This window comes from Hypanus sabinus, chromosome 2 (genome assembly GCF_030144855.1).
Source record: "Hypanus sabinus isolate sHypSab1 chromosome 2, sHypSab1.hap1, whole genome shotgun sequence".
NCBI lineage: Eukaryota > Metazoa > Chordata > Chondrichthyes > Myliobatiformes > Dasyatidae > Hypanus > Hypanus sabinus.
This window is the reverse complement of record NC_082707.1, coordinates 119,843,083-119,864,316: the sequence shown is the minus strand read 5'-3', so window position 1 is coordinate 119,864,316 and position 21,234 is coordinate 119,843,083. Positions and strand designations below refer to the sequence as shown.

The window sequence follows — 21,234 nt, the reverse complement described above, 5'->3', positions numbered from 1 at the left end:
TTACTCAATCTCTTTTCATCCATTAGGAAATTAGGTGGAATTTTCTTGGCCACTCTTACAGCTACACATTTCTATTTTTCATTTTTAGTTCAAATTGAATTCAAATTCCAAAGGATTTCAGTTCTCTTGTTTACTGATAATGAATTCTGAAATATTATGAATGGTCTTCTCTTCCAATGTTAGTCTTTAGTTTTGCACTTTTGGACTTTATGGTACTATTAGAATCTATTCAGTGTAGTCTTTGCTAGTTGGGTCTAATCTATTCATCCTTTTTTTTGTTGTGTTTGGACTTGCAGGTGGCAATGGTTACATCAATGACTATCCCATGGGCCGTTTTCTGCGGGATGCTAAGTTGTATGAAATAGGAGCTGGAACCAGTGAAGTCAGGAGGCTGATCATCGGCAGAGCATTCAATGCTATTTACAAATAACCCATTCTCCCAGCATCCCACCAAGATCAAACATGTGTCTCCTCCTCCTCCCACAAATTAGTACTTTATTCTGGCAATATCTCATATCAACTTTTTAAGGCATATATGCATTATATTTTGAAGTGCCTTGGTTTCTGTTGAGACATTCTTCTATCCTAGAGAAATATCAACTGCAAAGTAAAATCATGAATGTTGACTTTAATTAAATGTGAAATATTCTACTGAAGTATCAGGAAGGAAAGGTGCTACGGTTAGCACAGCAGAAGATGACCCATATGATACTAACTTGGCGTTACTATTCAGGTCTGTTGGTTTAATCTACTAGGTGGTGTATTATTGTTAATGTGGAGAAAAATGGCATATTAAAATATCTCCATAGTGCTACATGTTAAATAGGAGAGCTGGCTGCATTATTTGTTGCTGTGTACATATTCTGTACTTGTTCAGTGGTGGATCAGATTATATATGTAAATATTCAATTGCTGTTGTTGGGAAAGCTATAATGTAAATCATTGGCAGATTAACTTTCTTAAATAGTAATTAAGATGCAGACTGTCCTGGTCAGCAACCTCTGGATGAAAGCTATAAATTCTAATGGAGCTTTCATAGCGTTACACAGAGCCAGAAGATGCACTCACGCAGGTTGTACTGATGCAGCGGTTTGTATTATTTTACTGTAACAAGGAATGTGTATTTTAAAGATACAGCATCCCAATACCTCTTGGGTTTAATTGCTTTTCAGTGAGACTGTCTAGAGCAGGGGTTCCCAAACTTTTTTATGCCAAGGACCCCGACCATTAGCCGAGGTGTCCGTGAACTCCAGGTTAGGAATTACTGAGGAACAGTAATGGTAAGTTTTCTATTGCTGAAAAGATCCATTCTTTACATTTTGTAATATACGAGTCATGTCCCATGTAACAAGCTGTAAAACCTGTTTTTTCACTTTCAAAATGTCAGTGCCACTTGAACAATGACTTCTGGGGGGTATCTATGATGTATAGTGCAATAAGATGAACTTGAAATATCACTTTATTATTAAGTAGAACATGATGTCATTGAACAAGAATTCTTTTCTCGTACTACTGAACTGGTTACAAATACAGATAATCCTCCTTAGCTGTCATATGTTGTTCAAATCTTTCTACTAGACTGACCTGTTCATACTGGGAAATTCATTCTTGGTGAGACAACATGCTCATGTGCAGAAAGGATTTTGTGCAGAGTTAACAACTCTGTTTGGACATATTCCTGCATATTTCATCAGATGAGCTGCTCTCTTCCCTGTTACTGATTTCCCAAAACTCTCAATATTACTGTAGTGTTTTTTCCCCTATCAGTTGGGAAATGAAGAAACACATTGTTCAGTGATTGGATGTTTCTTAACACTTCAAGAACTTTTTGTTTCTAGATCCCAGTTTGTATTCATTAATGAATAAAGTGTTAACTGAAGGTGTTGCAAACACTTTGAGCTATTCTTGTGACTTCTCTCTGTGTTTGCTTACCTGAAAATGAATCTTCATTACCAAACCAAGAGAATTTTGAATATTCATATTGTAAATTTGATCAAATTATTGTAATCAATTACAAAAGGCATATTGTGAAAGTGGTCTGCCAGTTAAATCTTTGTATAATTTTGGCATTGTAGACTCTGAGTTTGACGTTGAAAGATTTGCAGTTCTAAATCACAGCTGCTATGGGGTTACGGAAGCTTCTTATAGACTTTTGCCGAAAGTTGTTCCATCCAATAATAGCTAAATGAAGCAGAGGATTGAAGATGGTAGCTGACAAAGTGTTCATTTGGGTTGGAAAAGTACACATATTGTGTAGTAAAATTGCCTCAATGGACAATTTACCTTAATACATTTAAACGAGCTTGTATATCTACTGCATAGTAAACCTAGTAAAATGCCCAAGCTTCTTTACTGGCATTTTTTAATGACACCATACTATATAAGAGAATATTGGACAGATTTTCTAATACGCTGACTACAAATAACTGCTACTATTTTCTTGGTTTTTGAGCAGGAAGCTGGATGCCATAGTCAAGACACTCTTCCAATTGTCCTCTCCACGATTCACAGTGGTCCCTCACTGCATCACCATAACTCTATGGAGCTAGGGATCTCTCAACCCTTTCAAGCATGCAATGTTAAGATTACTTAGCCTATTTGATTGTCTGGAATGCCTGTGCTTGACTGAGACCTTTGGAACTGTTACGTACCCCGTAACTGGGTGTTTTACCAGCAAAGATAGAAGTGTCCTTTGGAGTCTGGTGATACTATTTCCAACAATATTTATTAGCAAAAATATACAAAATAATATCAATGCGAATATACAGAGAATATACGTTAGCAATACTAGACCTAAAAGTGCAGGTATAATAATAATCACTAATGAAACAAGCTCTATCGTTGACTAGGGGATAATGAATTGTCAGATGGAAATATAAAGTTCAGTTCATGCAGGCTGCGGTAGTTGTTTGTCGATGTGTTGCAATTGTTGGAGAGAGAGAGCAAGAGAGAAAGAGAAAACGTGAACAATAACAGCGATTATCTTGCCAACCTTCCTTTATGATTTTGATCCATCGATGCGTTGTTGTGGTGGCCATTCACGTATGACCCCTCCGTCCTTTAGCTAGACCGTTCTTCCATGGTGGACTCGTCACCCAGGCAAGGGTGGACACACACACAAGCCCCCACCGGTCTTGCTACAACACACTGTGAGTTAAAATTTACCGACCCTTCGTTCAGTCTCCGGTCTCCCACCCTGTCTCGTGGAGGTTCTGATGCTCACTAGCATTTCTCCTGGTGCATCTGAGGGGAGTTACCCCAGACCTCACTTTTATCCCCACTCACGGGGTCTCAGGTGTCAATCAGGTTGGGATGATGTAACCCATCAAACCAGCCCACTCTGGTTGCCCCCTGAGGGTTTTCAATGAATAAAACAGTGCCAAGTAAACAATCCTTCTCCAAAAGACAATAGTAGTAATCAGTGGTTCCGCTCCTCTTTTGTGGCACCTCTTAGCTATGTCTCTCTCTCATTAACTTTCATGAGCTGTTATCAATAACAACTGCCCTGGCAGGTTTCCTTTGTCTCTCTTACTTCCTTGATAACAGCATTGAAATAGTAGCGATTTGCGATTCTCCAAAAGGGGAGGGGGCATTGGCGACTCTGCACCCTTCTGCCCATCAGAGTTGTTCATCCTTCATAACAGAACAAATAGGAAGTGATTAATTCATGTGAATCCTCAACACGGCATTATTCAACTTAGTACTGGAAGACCATTTAAATGAATCCTGAAGAAAAGTTAACCAATAATCGTTTAAGCAGGCAGAATATTTTTAGACAAGATAAACTGAAGCTGGGCCTAAACTTTTGTTTAATTACACTTTCCTCCAGGCAATAGACATGAAAGTCCCATTCCTTGAACCAGAACTGCTGAAAACTGTCACCAGCTTTGGTCAAAGAGGTCAGATTTTACAAGCATCTTAAAGAAGGAAAGAGAGATAGAGGGGTACAGGGAACAAAATATTAGCTTTTCATTCTTCAGCAACAAGTGACAACCTGAATACAAAGTTACTATTTAAATTACTGCTAGGTTTCTAGACCTGAACCATTTCAATTACTTAGGACTTTGTGAGTTCTAGATCACCAATGCAGCCTGTGATGGATGAGTTGATTAGGCTTTGGTCATGATTCCACAGTTGGTTCAGTGTGTTTAAATAAAATCTACAGGTGATGCACTTTCTTCTATGGCTGGTGAACAGTGTTTGAAAGGAGCAACCCTGACACTTACCTGTTTTCTCCTATTACAAATGGTGTTTTCTGTATGAATGGATCAGGATAGACAATGGGTTTATTTAACAACTACCCGACAAAATAGATAATGGGGTGGGTTCCCTTCATCCATGCATTGGAACACTGAATTATGTAGGTGCTCTCGATTCCATTTCTATTCCTGAATGGGTCAGTAGTGTTGGGAAGAGTAAGTATGTGCTCTCTAAAAAAGGATACAAAATGCTAGGAAACCAGGCCAATTTGGGAAGGAGGTTATAAGAGATAACATGAAGGAGTGTTTTGTGAACGTTGAACAAATTATCAGAAATGATCAAACTTTTTTTAGCAAAGCTTGGAGGGGAATCCATTGGATACTCTCTGAACGAAGAAAGACCAGTACACGACCTTCACACCAGGTTATATCTCACGACAGTGATTCTGGGTATTTGGGATGTAAATTTGAAGATGATGCCAATACCTTTGCATTGCTAAGGAAGTAGAGGTTTGAAAATACTTAGAAGAATTTTAGAAGTGCGAGGTTAGTGGACTACGAACAGGCAAATGGCTTTTAATTTTAGTAAATATACTGGTGTTCATATTAGGGTCAACACAGTACATGCCGTTTACAAGGAGAACAAAGCAAAAGTGAGGGGAAAAAAAGGTTATTGTATTCTGGTCATAATGTTGAGTAATGAGAAAAATTCATTGCTAAAGGGAGCAAGATATTGGTTTGTTTTAGCAGCACCATCCTGTATAATTTGTATTTATGGGCATGGTGTTTACCATATAAAATGCTGATCATTTGAACTTGTTTAGGCCCATATTAAATGGTACTCAATTTAATTTTTGCCCCCCATTTAGGGAAATAGGGTTGGTGATAGGGTGACCATGGAGAAGATGGTGAGAAAGATCCCTATTTAAAAGAACCTCAGTTAGTCTTAAGGGGTACAAGACCTTGTTGTTTAGTGTGCCAAGCTGCCTTGGGCCATCTCTGAAACCAGATTTGAAAGTTGAGATGTCAAATCCAGGATAAAGTCACAGTCAGCAGGAATGCAGGGTTGAGACATAAAGTGTCCAGAAATCCTTCCTCTCCCCACCCCCAATACCACCATAGTTGCTCAATCTACTGAGCTCCTCCAGCAGAATGCTTGGTGCTACTAATTCATGGTCTACTGGGCAGCTGTGATCACTCCCCTTCTATGGACGTCTGAGGCATGGACTACCTGCAAAGATATCTCAGTACACTGGCAAATTAATGTCAATGGTTTCTCTAAAAATGTTCTGAAAATCCTATGTGGCTAAGGAGATGGTGCAGGAGGGAGGTTTTCAGAAATCCAGACCATTATGCCCATTTCCAGGGATGGTGGGACCTATACAAATGGGATGGTTTGCAGCTGAAGTGCAGGGGAATCCTTGTGGTGTGGTTTGCTAGTGTTGCTCTGGGGAGAAGGGGGCTGGGAACTAGGGTGGCAGGGCAGCAAGTGGAGTGCCTCTGAAGAAAGTAGATATTAAGCCTACATGCAAAGATAGAAACTGAAAGGCTGAGGATAGTGGGGCTGATGTTCTGAGTTGCGTATATTTCAATTAAGGATTATTGTAGGTAAAGCAGATGACCTTTAAAAGCGTGGCTAAGCACATAGAATTATGATGTTGTAGCCATTAGTGAGACTTGGCTGCAGGAGGGGTAAGACTTGGAGTGTTCTGGGGTTCTGTTGTTTCAGACCTGACAGAGGGGTAAGGGGGAGGGGTAGCATTGCTCATCAGGGAATTGTCACAGCAGTGCTCAGGGAATACTACTGGTGGGCCCATCTTCTGAGGCAGTATGGCTGGAATAGAGGAATAAGAAAGATGACTATATTATAAACCTCTCAATAGTCAGCAGGATTTAAAGGAGCAAATTTGTAGAGCATTAACAGTTGGAAGTAAAATAAGTGTAGGGGAACACTTCGGAGCTAGTGATCAGAATTCTAATGGTTTCAAGATAATTATGGAGAAGGATAGGTCTGGTCCCTGGGTTGAGATTCTGAATTGGAGAATGGCCAGTTTTGATGGCATTAGAAGAGAACTGGCACATGTGGATTGGGACAAGTTGTTTTCAGGCAAAGGGGTGTTTGTTAAGTGGAAGGCTTCAAAAGTGATTAAAGAATTGTTTGTTCCTGTTTGAATAAAAAGCAAGGCTAACAGATTTAGGATTCTTGGTTTCTGAGGGGCATTGAGGCCTTTGTTAAGAAGGAGGAAGCTCATATTAGGTATAGGCAGTTGTAAGGTGTTGAGGATTATATAAAAAATGCAAGAGAACATCTGGGAGAAAAGAGGAGGGCTCTAGGAGGACATGAAGTTGCTCTGAAAGATGACGTGAAAGAGAGTACCAAGGGCTTCTACAGATATATTAAGAACAGCATAGTGGTTGGTTCTCTTGAAGATCACTGTGGTCGTCTGCATGAAGTCAAAAGAGATGGGGGAAATATTAAATGTTATTTTGCATCTGTATTTGCTTGGGAGACGGACGTAGTCTGTAGAACTGAGGGAAGAGTAGTGTGATCGTGGACCATAACTAGATTATAAAACGAGGTGTTTGTTATCTTGAAGCAAATTAGGGTGGATAAATCCCCATGGACCTTGAGGGAGGTTACTGCAAAAATTACAGAAATATTTAAAATATCGTTAGCCACGGGTGAAGTGCCAGAGGACTTGAGGATAGCAAATTTTCTTCTATTGTTCGAGAAAGGCTCTGAATAAGCCAGTAAATTACAGGCTAGTGAGCTTGATATCGGTTGTGGTAAATTATGGGAAGGTATTCTATGGGACAGGGTATACTGTATAATTATTTGGATAGAAAAAGCTTGATTAGGGATAGTCATCATGCTTAACCAGACTCGGAGAGTTTTATTAGGAGGTTACAAGGAAAATGAATGTTGTCTACTTGGACTTCAGCAAAGCCTTTGACAAAGTCCCACATGGGGGGGCTGGTTTGTTCGGTTAAGTTACTTAACATTCAGGGTGAAGTAGTAACAAATTGGATTCAGCAATGGCTGAACAGGAGAAGACAGCGTGGTAGTAAACGATGGCTGTCTCTGATTCACGGCCTGCTTTTAGTGGTGTGCCGCAGGGATTCGTGCTGGGTTCCATTGTTGCTTATCATCCACATTAATGATTTAGATGATATGGTAAAAAGGATTGGGAAATTTGCTGATGAGACCAGGACAGTGAGGAAGGTTGTTAAAGCTTGCAGCAGGATCTGGACCAGCTGAACAACTGGGCTGAAAAATGGAATTTAATGCAGACAAGTGTGAGGTATTATACTTTGGCAGGACAAACCAGGGCAGGATTTATGTAGTGAATGGTAGGGCACTGATGTGTGCAGAAAAACAAAGGGACCTGGAAGTACAAATCCATAATTCTTTGGAAGTGGCATCAAGAGTAGACAAGGCCATAAAGAGAGAATACAGGAGATGGGATGTTATGTTGAAGTTGTATACGATGTTGGTGAGACCAAATTTGTCGTACTGTGTGCAGTTCTGGTTTGTTACCAACAGGAATGATATCAATAAGTTTGAAAGAGTACTGAGAAAATTTACAAGAATGTTGTTGGGACTTGAGGACCTGAGTTATTGATAAAGGTTAAATATGTTTGGACTTTATTCCTGGAGTGTAGGAAAATGATAGGAGATCTTATGGAAATATGTAAAATTAGAGATGTATAAATAGAGTAAATACATGCGGGCTTCACTCAGAGGACAGTGAAAGTGCAGAATGAGCTGCCAACAGAAGTGGGATGCAGCTTCAAATGTAACATTTAAGAGAAGCTTGGATGAGAAGGGTATGGAGGGCAGTCAAACAAGATGGTATAGGTACGATGGGCTGAAAGGCCTGTTTCCATGCAATAGTGCTCTATGACTCTATAAATCCATTGACAGGAAAAGTAAATATCCTCTCCCAGACCGTGCATCCTCAATACTGGGGCCCAAATCACAAAAGCTTGCTATAAATGGTGGAGGAAATGCATCACCTCCCATATTGCCTATCCCTTTTAAGTTTCTTCTCCCTCCAGTAGACTCAGAAAGCCCCACGGTGGCATCATCTGTTTTAGAACCCAAAGTATTGGAGTGGAAACCTCTTGATCCTCAGAATCAGATTCTTGATTCTTGATCCTCAGAATCAGATTTAGTATCACTGACATATGTTGCGATATTTGTGAACTCTGCAGCAGCAGTACAATGCAATACCTAATAAAATAGAAACAAACACCATGAATTACAGATACATATACATGTATCCATATGTCTAGGTACAGTATATCAAATAGTTAAATAAGTAGTGCAAAAACCTAAATAAAAAAGTGAGGTTTCATGTCCATCCAAAAATTAGATGGCAGAAGGAAAGAATGTTTCACTGAGTGTGTGCCTTCAGGCTTCTGCACCTCCATCCTGATGGTAACAGTGAGAAGTGGGTTTGTCCTGGGTGGGGGTCTTTAATGATAGAGGCAGCACTCCTTGACGATGTCTTGGATATTATGGAGGGTAATACGGAGCTGACTCTCTGCAGTTTACTTTGATCCTGTGCAGTAGCCCCCACCCCACCCCAAATGGTAATGCAACCAGTCAGAATGCTCTCCATTGTACACCTGTAGAGGTTTTCAAGTGTTCTAGGTAACATTCCAAATCTCCTCAAACTCCTAACAAAATATAACTACTGTCTTGCCTTCTTTATGTTGGGACCAGATTAGGTCCTCAGAGATATTAACACTCGAACTTGAAATTTATCGCTCTCTCTACTTCTGATCCCTCTGTAAGGATTGGGGTGTGTTCCCTCATCTTACCTATCCTGAAGTCTACAATCAGCTCTTTGGTTTTACTGACATTGAGTGCAAGGTTGGTGCAACAACACCACTGGACTAGCTGGTATATTTCACTCCTGTGTGCCCTCACGTCACCATCTGAGATTCTGCTGTATCATCAGCAAATTCATAGATAGCATTTGAGCTATGCCTAGCCACACAGTCATGGGTGTAGAGAAAGTAAAGCAGTGGGCTAAGCACACACCTCTGAGGGAAGACCTAATTAAAAGTGATTCATATCAGCATTGGGTCGCTGGAAAGGAGCCAGCAGAGTCTGTTTAATCTTTGAAGAAAAAAAATGAAAATAGGAAATTAGAAGCAAAAGTTAAAAAATTGCTGGAAACATTTAACAGGTCAGGCAGAATCTGTGGAGCAAGAATCTGAGTTAACTTTTCCAGATTAGGCCCTTCTCCAGAAATGCCTTGCCATAATATACTAGCTGTCATGATCTTTTGTGGTGTTGGGGAGGGGGAGAGGTCAGTGCTAATGGTTCATCTAGTCATTTCCTACATCATTTTTGCTTGTTCACTCAAGCATGTCAGTGAAGGTGGGTATTTCTAGCTGAATTGAAAGAGGTAGCTTATTCACTGATGGATGCTAACTGTTAGAGGTAACAACAAAACACCAATCTTCAACAGGCCTCAGCTATCCTACACATGTCATAACACTCAGGAGGCGAGTATAAACCAATGGTTAAAAAAAAACTTCAAAACGCGTAGGTTTTCTTAGAAGCTCTCAGTTATATTGCTCATTTCTGCTCAACTGGGAGATCAAAGCTCGAGTGATTTAGAGTATGTTATGCCTCTGGAAATGTAACTGCCTAATAGAAACACATATGCGAAGCATTAGAAGTTATTGCCAACCCCTGGGATTGCAGAAGGAATGAGAATCTTCCTGACCGCTCCTCCAATTGTGTCAGATTCCCTGGATGTATATTAACTGCAATGCTGAGAAACACATTGTCCTGAAGAAGAGTTTCAGCCCAAAACATTGACTGTTCACTCTCTTTCGCAAATGCTGTCTGGCCTGCTGAGCTCCTACAGCATTTTATGTGTATTACTTTGATCTCCAGCGTCTGCAGATTTTTTTCTTGCTTGTGCATCCTACTTGCCATCTTGACAATTCTTTGTGCCTGGCAAAGAATTCAGTCACTCTTTTAGCAGAGAAGACATCAGAACTCCTTCTCAAGAAGTGCAATATTTCAGTGAAGCTCCTGCCTCTGAGTCAGATTGTGGGTTAAAATCCCACTCGAACACAGATTGATCATGTAGTCGAGGTTGGCATTTTAGTACCACAGTGCGGGAGTATTCCACTGCTGGAGGTGGTGTCTTTTGCATGAGACATCAAATCAAAGCACTGTCTGCTTTACCAGGCATGCATAACACATCTTGCACCATGATTTAAACAGAGATATTCTCCACAATCAATACCTTTGGTCAATGTCAGCAGATCTTAAAATCTGATGAAGTACATCAACCCTCCTGATGAAGGGTTTCGGCCCTAAACGTTGTCACTACCTCCTCCCATAGATGCTGTCTGGCCTGCTGAGTTCTGCCAGCATTTTGTGTTTTTATTAAAGTATATCATTGCTTTTTTTAAACTTAGGAACTTGCTGTGTACAAACTGCAGCATTCTCTACTGTTTGGGTACAATTTCACTTGGCATTTTAAAGCAGAGCTATTGTATGTAGGAGTAACAGAAGCAAATTTAATAATTACTTTTAAAATAATTCGGTAAATAAGTAATGGGAGAATTTTTTGTAGGGCTCTGGAGTGGCAGAAAATGGGGAAAAAACAGATGGCTCTTTCAAAGGTCTAGTTCCACTGTTAGAAATGACACTTAATAACATCTAAATGGTTTTAAAGGGCTGGTCTGTCATGGATGTAAATAAAATATATTTTCTAGTCCTTAATAAAGCACATAAGAGTCTGGTTTTGATATTCCAATTGTAGATGGTGACCCAAACTGGCAACCCAAGACTGCCTGCCCTGTGGGAAAACTTCCCAGAAGAATGCCCCCAATAATCCTTGATATCATAATTCTAGGTCAGAAATTAAAACTTCTGGCACCCAATAGATATAAATCAGCTTCTTGCATCCTGAGGAATCAAACAGCCATCAAGAAGCAATCATGAATCATATAAATGGATCCCAAAGAGAATGGATTCAGTAGATAGCAACTACAATCCCCAATGTCTCCAGAATAGATTGTTTCCTGTATGAGTTGCAAATAAGATCATGTTTAGGGTTGAAATTTAAAGTAATAAGGCTAAAAGGTGAAATATTTAAGTGGGACATGAGGGGGAACTTTTTAAGTCAGAGGGTGGTGAGAGTGTGGAACAAGCTGCCAGCAGATGCAGTGGATGTGGTTCAATTGTAACATATAAAAGATGTTGCAAGGAGTATGGAGGGCTATGATCCAGTGCAAGTAGATGGGACTAGACAGAATAACAGTTCAGATGGCCTGTTTTCTGCAGTAGTGCTCTATGACTCTATGTTACGTCTATGTCAGGTCAAGGGTTGCAATTGACTTCAGCAATCTTCCATCCAAGTGCTATTTAATGATAACCTGGATTTCTAGCGCTTAGGGATTCCAATCACAGACCTAACATCAGAAACAGAATCGGGTTCATTATCACTGGCATGGGTCGCAAAATGTGTTAACTTAGCAGCAGCAGTTCAATGCAACACATAATATAGAAATAAAAATAAATAAATAAATAAAACCATTCCAGTAAATATATATGTATATTGAATAGATTAAACATAGTGCAAAACAGAAATATTAAAAGTGAGGTAGTGTTCATGGGTTCAATGTCCATTTAGGGATTGGATGGTGGAGGGCAAGAAGCTGTTCCTGAATCACTGAGTGTGTGCTTTCAGGCTTCTGTACCTCCTCTCTGATGGTAACAATGATAAGAGGTCATTCCCTGGGTGATGGGGTCCTTAATAAGGGATGTTGCCTTTCTGAGGCGCCACTCCTTGACGATGTCTTGGATACTACGGAGGCTAGTACCCAAGATGGGGCTGACTAATTTTACAGCTATCTGTAGCTTCTTTTGATCCTGTGCAGTAGCCCCCCCCCCCAACTAGACAGTGACGCAGCCTGTCAGAATGCTCTCCATGATGCATCTATAGAGGTTTTCGAGTGTTTTAATTGACAAACCCGATCTCTTCCAACTCCTGATGAAATATAGCCACTGTCTTGCCTTCTTTATAGCTGCATTGATATTTTGGGACCAGATTGGACCCTTAGAGATCTTGGTACCTGGGAACTTGAAATTGCTCATTCTCTCCACTTATGATCCCTCTATGAGGATCGGTTAGTGTTTCCTTGTCTTATCCTTGTCAAAGTCCACAATCAGCTCTTTCGTCTTAATGACGTTGAGTGCAAGGTTGTTCCTACGGCACCACTCCCCTAGTTGGCATACCTCACTCCTGTACGCCCTCTCGTCACCATCTGAGATTCTACCAACAATGGTTGAATCATCAGTAAATTTATAGATGGTATTTGAGCTATGCCTAGCCACCCAGTCATGTGTATCGAGACAGAAGAGTAGTGGACTAAGCACACACCCCTGGGTACACCAGTGTCGATTGTCATTGAGGAGGAGGTATTAACAACAATCTGTGCAGATTGTGGTCTTCTGCTTAGGAAGTCAAGGATCCAATTACAGAGGGAGGTAGAGAGGTCCAGGTTCTGTAGTTTATCGATCAAGACTGTGGGAATGATGATGTTAAACGCTGAGCTATAGTCAATAAACAGCCTACTGACATAGGTGTTTGTGTTGTTCAGGTGATTCCAGGCTGTGTGAAGAGCCATTGAGATTGCATCTGCCATAGACCTATTGTGGCGATAGGCAAATTGCAATGGGTCCAACTCCTCGCTGTGGCAGTTGATTCTGGCCATGACCAACATCTCAAAGCACTTCATCACTGTAGAAGTGAGTGCTACTGGGCGATAGTTGTTAAGGCAGCTCACACTACTTTTCTCAGGCACTGGTATAATTGTTGCCTCTTTCTATCTTCATTGACAGTTGTCAATCAACCCAGAATCTCAAGCAAATCAGAAAATAAAGCACGACTAATCCTAAACTGATATAACGCTTGATGAATATCGTCCAACATATGCTTGAGCAGTGATTCCCTGCATTAACCTTTTATATATCTGATGAACTCTGAGGAAATGCTCATTATCAGACTGTCAGAGGCTCAGTGTTATAGCTGTGGATGTTACTCGAAATAGTGAAATTTAGTCTTTGCTCCCAGGTAGCTATTACAGTCGAAATAAGTCAGCTGAATCTCCAAGTCAGATTCCAACCTTGCTACCAATTATTCTCCACCTGGAATAATTGCTTCCCTTAAACAGGATTTTGACTACAACTCTTGTTACAAATGGGAGCAGGAAGAAAATGCAGTCCTATTCAGTATGGCCTGATCTCGCACACAGAAGGAACATTAAGAGTGTTAGTAGGTGTCTGAATGTGATTAGTGCTTTGGTAGCCCTTTGTGTGTTAAAGTTCATTCAATGGCGATTTTTTAAAATCATCTTGGACTCCCTTGCCATCAGACCAAGACCTCAACTTGTTATGCTTGTGCTGCAACAGATCCCTTCATGCTAAAGTAGCCAACATGCAGATACAGTATCTTCTATTGTTCATGTTAGTGAAGCAATCGTTCTCAATTCTAGGTGACTGCCAATGCAGAAGAAAATTATTCCATAAATCTGAACTGAATTTTTCAATCAAATATTTTTGTTACCTGAACTCATACACATATTTTTCTATATTACATAAATCAGTAACAAGCTCACAGATATACATTGTTATGTATGAAATGTATCTGAATCTCTTAATTAGCTCATAATCTGGAATAAAATTCCACATGAGTGAAGTAATTCTGTGCAGGTAGAGGCCATTGAGCACTTGAAAATTGTTTACTAATCAATAAAGTCCTAGCTGACCTGCTTATAACCTCAGTACGGTCCTGATGAAAGATCTCAACCCAAAATGTCCACTGTCTATTTTCCCCTAGAGAAGCAGCCTGAGCTGGAGTTCTCTAGCACTTTTTCTGTTGGTCCAGATTCCGGCACCTGCAGTCTCTTGTGATTCAACTTACATTCCTCCCTACCCCTTGCTTAGTGAGAACTTATCAAGAATCTATATACCATTGTCTTAATGTTCAAAAATTCTGCTTTACTGCTTTTGAAAAAATTCAAGATAGTTTATTATTCTTCAATTTTCTTTTTTTTTGTAATTTATTTTTTTATTGAAGTTCATCATCAAACAAACATTTCCATAAGCTGTATTTCAGACATTGTACATATATATCATATATATCACAAATCCCCACAAAGTATTTATCTGAGGTATACACTAATAGAAAAGAGTGGAAAGAAAAAACAAGCAAAAGGAAAGAACTATGTACAAGTAGGGAGTGATTTTTTTTTACAACAGATTCATTGATTTGTGAGAATAAAATCAGGCCTATGAAGCATTATGTAGTTAAACCATTTTTCCCAGTATAAATCAAATTGTTCCAGCTTATGATTAACAGATGCTGTTATCTACTCCATTTTGTAAATGTCCATTGTAATTTCCATCCATGTATTTAAAGTTGGGCTTGCCTGTGATAACCATTTCCTAGTAAGTGTCTTTTTACCAGCCACCAACAGTATATTCATTAAATATTTATCTCTTTTCAACCGTTCTTGATGTATATATCCAAAATATATGGTCTTACTCTCCAAGGGTATTTCACATTTAAAGATGTCTTGTAGGGCATTGTGTATCCCCCTCCAATAGTTTTTGATAACAGGGCAGTCCCAAAAAATATGTATTCTTCAATTTTCAAGTGTAAAGAAGAACAAAATGATTGTTTTTCTGAATCTGAAGCAGCATTTAAAAGTCACAATAAGCGTGAAGAACACAATTAAAAAAATAAAAACTCAATAGAAGCAGTCCTATAAAACAATGCAGAAGTAACAGAGTGTGGCCATATAGACGTAAGATTAGCTTAGCCTCGCAGACTTGATTATTATGTACATGAAGTGATACAAGGTGCAGGAGTATTTGAACATAAGGTGACTGAGAGGAAATGAGAAAGTGACTTGGCAAGAGAAACTCTTCTAGGTAGCAGCAGGGCATGTGAAGACACAGTAGGACTGTGACTGTCTGTAGGTATGAGGTGTGGAGTGTATGTGTAAAATGGCGCTGCATGGAAGGATAAAGTGTGCTGAAAGACTTACAACCTCTGAAAGAAAAAGATTTCATCTCTTGCCTTTCATGGCTGAACATTAATTTTAAACAATGGCCTCCAGTTCTGGATTCTCCCACAGGAGGAAATACAGTATGTACATTTTTAAAAATTGTTCCTGTCTGAAAGCACGATTTCACACTTCTCCAAACACAAGAGATGCTGGAGACCTTGACAAACGCACACAACATGCTGGAGGTACTCAGTAAATCAGGCAGTATTGTTGGAGGGGCAGCCTGACTTACTGAGTTCATCCAGCATTCTCTGTTTGTAGCTTCACATTTTCCCATTGGCCAGATCTCTCTCCACAATCTATTTATAATTATTCTTTATATGTGTTTGTATGTAGAACAAGTCTATATTCTCTGTTCAAGTATGTTCTGTCTTTTGTGGCCTTGTTATGTCCTCTTCATGGCTTGCTTTCCTTCCTACCTCAGTAAATTTAACACCACTCCTTTGATGCCTTCACGTCATGTATTGAAATTATAAGAAGTTGAGGTCCCAGCACCAATCTTTATAACACACCACTCACTACCTCTTGCTCACCAGAAAATGCTTTACTTCTTAAACGATAAGGTTTTATTTTCTGCAATAATCTGATATTGTAACTGATCAAATTGCTTCTGGATATCTAAATATACTACATGTACCAGATCTCCTTTGTACATGTTACTTTTTCAAAATATTCCAATAACTTGGTGACACTTCCCTTTCCCAAAACAATGTTGATGTCTCTTGATTACCTTAAATTTTTCAATGCTTTTAATACTATCATGTATCCTGCGACCAACCTTATGCCATGCATTTAGAAGGCGCACCTTCCTCAACTTCTTTTCTCCTGTCCTGCTGAAGGGTCTCGGTCCGAAACGTCGAATGTACTCTTTTCCATAGATGTTGCCTGGCCTGCTGAGTTCCTCCAGCATTTTGTGTGTGTTGCTCGGATTTCCAGCATCTGCAGATTTTCTCTCGTTTATGCTCTGTATTTTCTGCTTTCTGTCTCCCTCCCTTTATAAGACCATATGATGTAGGAACAGAATTAGGCCATTCAGCCTATCAAGTCTGCTCTGCCGTTCCATTATTGCTGATCCCAGATCCCACTCAACCTCATACACTGCCTTCTTGCCATATCCTTTGATGCCCTGACCGATCAGGAAATGATCAACTTCTGGACTTGGTTTCCACTGCAGTCTGTGGCAGAGCATTGCACAGATTCACTACTCTCTGGCTAAAAAAACTTACCCTTACCTCAGTTTTGAGGCTGTGCCCCTAATTCTGGATACCCCCACCATAGGAAACATCCTCCCTATCTAGTTCTTTCAACATCTGGTAAGTTTTCACTGAGATCCCCCCACATTCTTCTAAATTCCAGTGAGCACAGGCCCAAAGTTGCCAAACGCTCTTAATATGTTAACCCCTTCATTCCCAGAATCATCCTCATGAACCTCCTCTGGACTATCTCCAATGACAACACATCCTTTCTGAGATAAGAGGTCCAAAACTGCTGACGATACTTCTAATGCGGCCTGACTAGTGTCTTATAAAGGCTCAGCACTATCTCCTTGCTTTTATATTCTGTTCTCCTTGAAATAAATGGCAACATGGCATTTGCCTTCTTTACCACAGATTCACCCCATAAATTAATATTCCGGGAGCCTTGCATGAGGACTCCCAAGTCCCTCTGCACTCCTGATGTTTGAACCTCCTCCCTATTTAGATAATAGTCCGCACTACTGTTCCTTTTACCAAAATGCATTTTCATACACTTCCCAACACTGTATTCCATCTGCTGCTTTGTTGCCCATTCTTCCTGCTGCAATCGCATGCTTCCTCAGCACTACCACCACTCCATCTATCTTCGTATCATCCACAAACGTTGCCACAAAGCCATCAATTCCATGATCTAAATCACTGACAAACAGTGTGAAAGGCAGCAGTCTCAATACTGACCCTGAGGAACACCATTAGTCACCGGCAGCCAACCAGAAAAGGTCCCTTTTATAACCACCCACTGCCTCCTGCCTGTCAGCCATTCCTCTATCCATGCCAGTATCTCTCCTGTAACACCATAGGATTTTATCTTGTTAGGCAGCTTCATGTTCAATACCTTAAGAAATGCCTTCTGAAAAACCAAGTAAATGGCATCCACTGCCTCTCCTTTGTCCACCCTACTCGTTGCTTCCTTGTTGAACTCTAGCAGATTTGACAGGCAAGGTTTCCTTTTACAGAAACCATGCTGACTTTGACTGACTTTATTATTAGTCCCCAAGCACCCGAAACCTCATTCTCAATAATAGACTCCAACACTTTCCCAACCACTGAGGTTGGCTAACTGGCTTATACTATCCTTTCTTTTGCCTTCCTCCCTTCTTAAAGTGTGGAGTGACATTTGCAATCTTCCCGTCCTCCAGAACCATGCCAGAATCAAGTGATTCTACAAAGACCATGAAGCAATGAGTTGCATTTACCATTTTTCAATCTAAAAGAATCTGCCCTAAATGTAGAATTGTGGAAAATTAAAAACAACTCTTCACGTATATCTTTTAAGAACCGAGGATGAAGTCAATCAGGTACCAGAATCAGCAATATGCAGCTCTTAACAGTTTGCTGGTTTAACATCTCTGGCGATCATAATTTCTCCGAGTCCCCTCTCTCTGTCGATTTCCGATATACATTATTTCCAGGAGATTTCTAGATATTCTACTAGAGTTGGTGACCCCAATTTTTTGTGCTATGAACCCCAATCATTAACCAAAAGTTCCATGGATTCCAAGTTGAGAATCCCTGCAGGAGAGTGAAAACTCATCTGTCAGTCCCTTGTTATCCATTATTCATTCCCGTTAACACTTTCTAAAGGACCATCGCTCACTTAGATCATTCTTCTCATCTTTAAATAACTAGAGACTCATAGCATCTCTTTTCAGATTCCCAGCCAAATCTGCCTCATTCTAATTCATTTTAGTCATTCTTTGCTGTTTTCATATTCCAATTTTCAGATTCATTACTCATCTCTCCATTATTCCTTATACAAATCATCACCATCTCTCAATTAGAATCCAGCTTATCGCGAGGAAACATTATACTCTATAGAATTTATCTGATGTCTTTGATTGAGTTCCAGCCAGTGTCTCTATGGGCCATTTATAATGTATAAACCCAACCTGAACTGGATTGGATTACTCACCCATGCATACACATCTGCCCATTATTCTGCGAGCATAGATCACCCAGACCCCTAGATTATACACCAACTTCTACACTATTAGCTTGCAATCTCAGATATGACAGCATTAATATAATCAGTATTAAAAGGGGAGTTTTATAGCATTTTATGCAAAAAAAGGTTTATTACTGACAATGCTGATGTGTTGGTACCCTGGTGGGCACTTGTTAGTGCACAGTGTAGTGCCTGGAACTTTGTCTTCTCCCATCACTGAATCACCCCGCTGCTCAGGGTGAACATACCTACTGACCTCAGTTATTGAGTTTCACAGCACACAAAGTTCAGTCCAACTTGTCCATACTGACCTGAAATTGTCCAATTTCTCTGCATTTGGCCCATATCCCTCCAAACCTTTTCTATCCACATGCCTGTCCAAATGGCTTGTAAACTGTGTAATTGTACCCACCTCTACCACTTCTTCTGGCAGCTCATTCTATATACCCGCTACCCTCTATGTGCAAAAAAGTTGCCCTGAGGTCTTCATTAACATTTTCCTCTCTCATTCTAGTTTCAAGCTCCCTTACAGGGTTCCCAACCTGCTTCATGCATGGAGCCCAGCTAGTAATACGGACCTCAGGCTGGGAACTCCCATTCTAAGAATCATCCCATGCCCCTCATGATCTTTTAAACTTCTATAAGATCACCCCTACCCTCCAGGGAAGAAAGCCCTAAGCTATCCCGTTTCAAACTCAAGCCTTCAAGTCCCAGCAATATCCATATGAATCTTTCCTGCACTCTTTACAGCCTAATGACGTCCTTCTACAGCCGGGCAACCTAAACTACACTCGGTACTCCGTGTCGTCTCACCAATATCTTGTAACATGATATCCCAGCTGTCATACTAAATGCACAGACTGGTAAAGGCAAACATGCTAACTGGTTCTCCCCAAACTGTCAATGCTTTCAGGGAACTACAGTATTGTGCAAAACTCTAGATTTTTTTAAATGGTTTCAGAAAGTATGGCCCTGAGGAGTACAAGATATTAGGAGTGGATAGGCAGAGACCTTGTCCAGTGTGGTGGAAGCGTGGAACACTCTGCTGGGGTGGTGGGAGAGGAAGGTACATTATGGACATTGAAGAGTCTCTTTGATAGGCATCTAGATGATAGAAAAATGGAAAGCTCTATGCAGGGGGGAATGGTCATATTACTGTAGTGTAAATTAAAAGGTTGTCACAACATCCTGGGCTGAAGGGCCTGGGCTGTGCTGTTCTGCTCTATGTTCTAAATTAATTAGTAAATAGTTTTCTTGTTGGCACATGAACTGAGGTACGTTCATGTGCAAAGCATACAGATCAATGCATTACAACAGCACATTGAGGGAGTACCAGGCCAAATGCCGGCAATGGGAGCAGTTTAGATGGGAATGCTCCTTGGCACGGAGCAGAGTCATTCCCTGCTGTTTAGGCTCTCTGGTGGCCTCTGGCTGCAGCTTCCATCCCATCCAATTGGAGGTGTGGGCCTTGAGCCCCACACCACAGGGCAAAGTGGTCCCGCGTGACACTTCACAGGCAGTCTCAGCACATCCAGGTGGCAGGTTTTTAAAAATTATTTATTTGGAGATATAGGATGGTAACAGGTCTTTCTGCCCCAGTGAGCCTGTGCCACCCATGTGACCAAATCACCGACTGACCCATATGTCTTTGGAAACCGCAGCTTGTGGAGGAAACCCTAATGGTCACGGGGAGGACGTACAAACTCCTTGCAGGTAGCGGCAGATCTGAACGCGGGTCGTGGGCCTTACACTAACCACCACGCTACCCTGCCCTATTTGTACCATGTTCCTGGTGCAGCATTGACCCAGATCCAAGAACAAATCAACACTGTGGGTGCAGTACTAAGCGGGTACTATGTAAATACCCTCTGGGACTTCCTCAATAGGTCAGACTCCAGACTGTAGCCCTCTCTATGGTGATTACTGGTCGACCTCTAATCCTCACTTGAAAACCTGGTTTGAATAGGAGTGACGATGGTGTTACCAGGGCTGATGATCTAGAGGGCTGCACTAAACAAACAACAGAACTCGGTTCCAATCCTATGATGATCGCTGTTGAACTCAAATTCATTTTAATAAATGAGGTGAACAAATACACTTCCTCCCTGCCCCCGCTCTCCCCACAGATACCGCCGGAGTCGCCTTGTTCCTCCAGCAGGTTGCCTGCTGGTCTCGATTCACTGCCTCCTCTTGTTCGTGGCGGCAGTGACCACCAAACCCGGGGCTCCGTCCGGGCCCCTCAGAAAAAAAGTCAACCTGCCGTCCTGACCCGGTTGGGCAAACACGTTGACTCCGGACCCGGCGACAAAGTGGTTGCCTCTGGTAAACCCAGCCAGACACCCAGTTGCCACGGGCGAAAAATGCAGGACTGGATAGTGATGATCACAGGGTGCAGAAGCGCATTAATTATATCCGAGCTTTCAGCGCATTAAAGGATATCTATTATTCAATATAGAATCAATTTCGAACTATTTTAATAAGACTCCAGTCTATTACTCACGCTAGCTGTCCATTATTCTATAAATAAATCGCCTGAATCCTTCGATGAGATTCCAGCCCTTAACTCACTCCCATTATTCTGTAAAACATTTGGACCTTTGATTGGATCCGGTCTGTAACAAGGTCCTGGGTACGCTTTAGTCACGTTCTCTGGAGGCAATCGGCGTGCACCCGGAGCCCCTCCTTGACTGAGCCGGCTCCGTGAGGGAGGATTCCGCACCCC

At 41.0% G+C, this 21,234-nt stretch overlaps 1 protein-coding gene and 1 long non-coding RNA gene across 2 annotated transcripts in view; one reads left to right on the top strand and one right to left on the bottom strand.

The window, feature by feature from the left end:
- ivd (isovaleryl-CoA dehydrogenase) overlaps positions 1–1,904 on the top strand; it is a 99,711-nt gene extending 97,807 nt beyond the window's left edge. The window contains exon 12 of the mRNA XM_059953548.1: positions 297–1,904. Coding sequence (XP_059809531.1) covers positions 297–430 — 134 coding nt within the window. The 3' untranslated portion in view covers positions 431–1,904. The remainder of the gene's footprint in view (positions 1–296) is intronic.
- Positions 1,416–21,216, bottom strand: LOC132382947 (uncharacterized). The gene is made up of 2 exons (XR_009508509.1): positions 4,057–21,216; positions 1,416–3,633 (listed from the first exon to the last, which is right to left on the bottom strand). It is a non-coding gene; the product is annotated as an uncharacterized LOC132382947 (long non-coding RNA).
- Between the last annotated feature and the right edge of the window lie 18 nt (positions 21,217–21,234).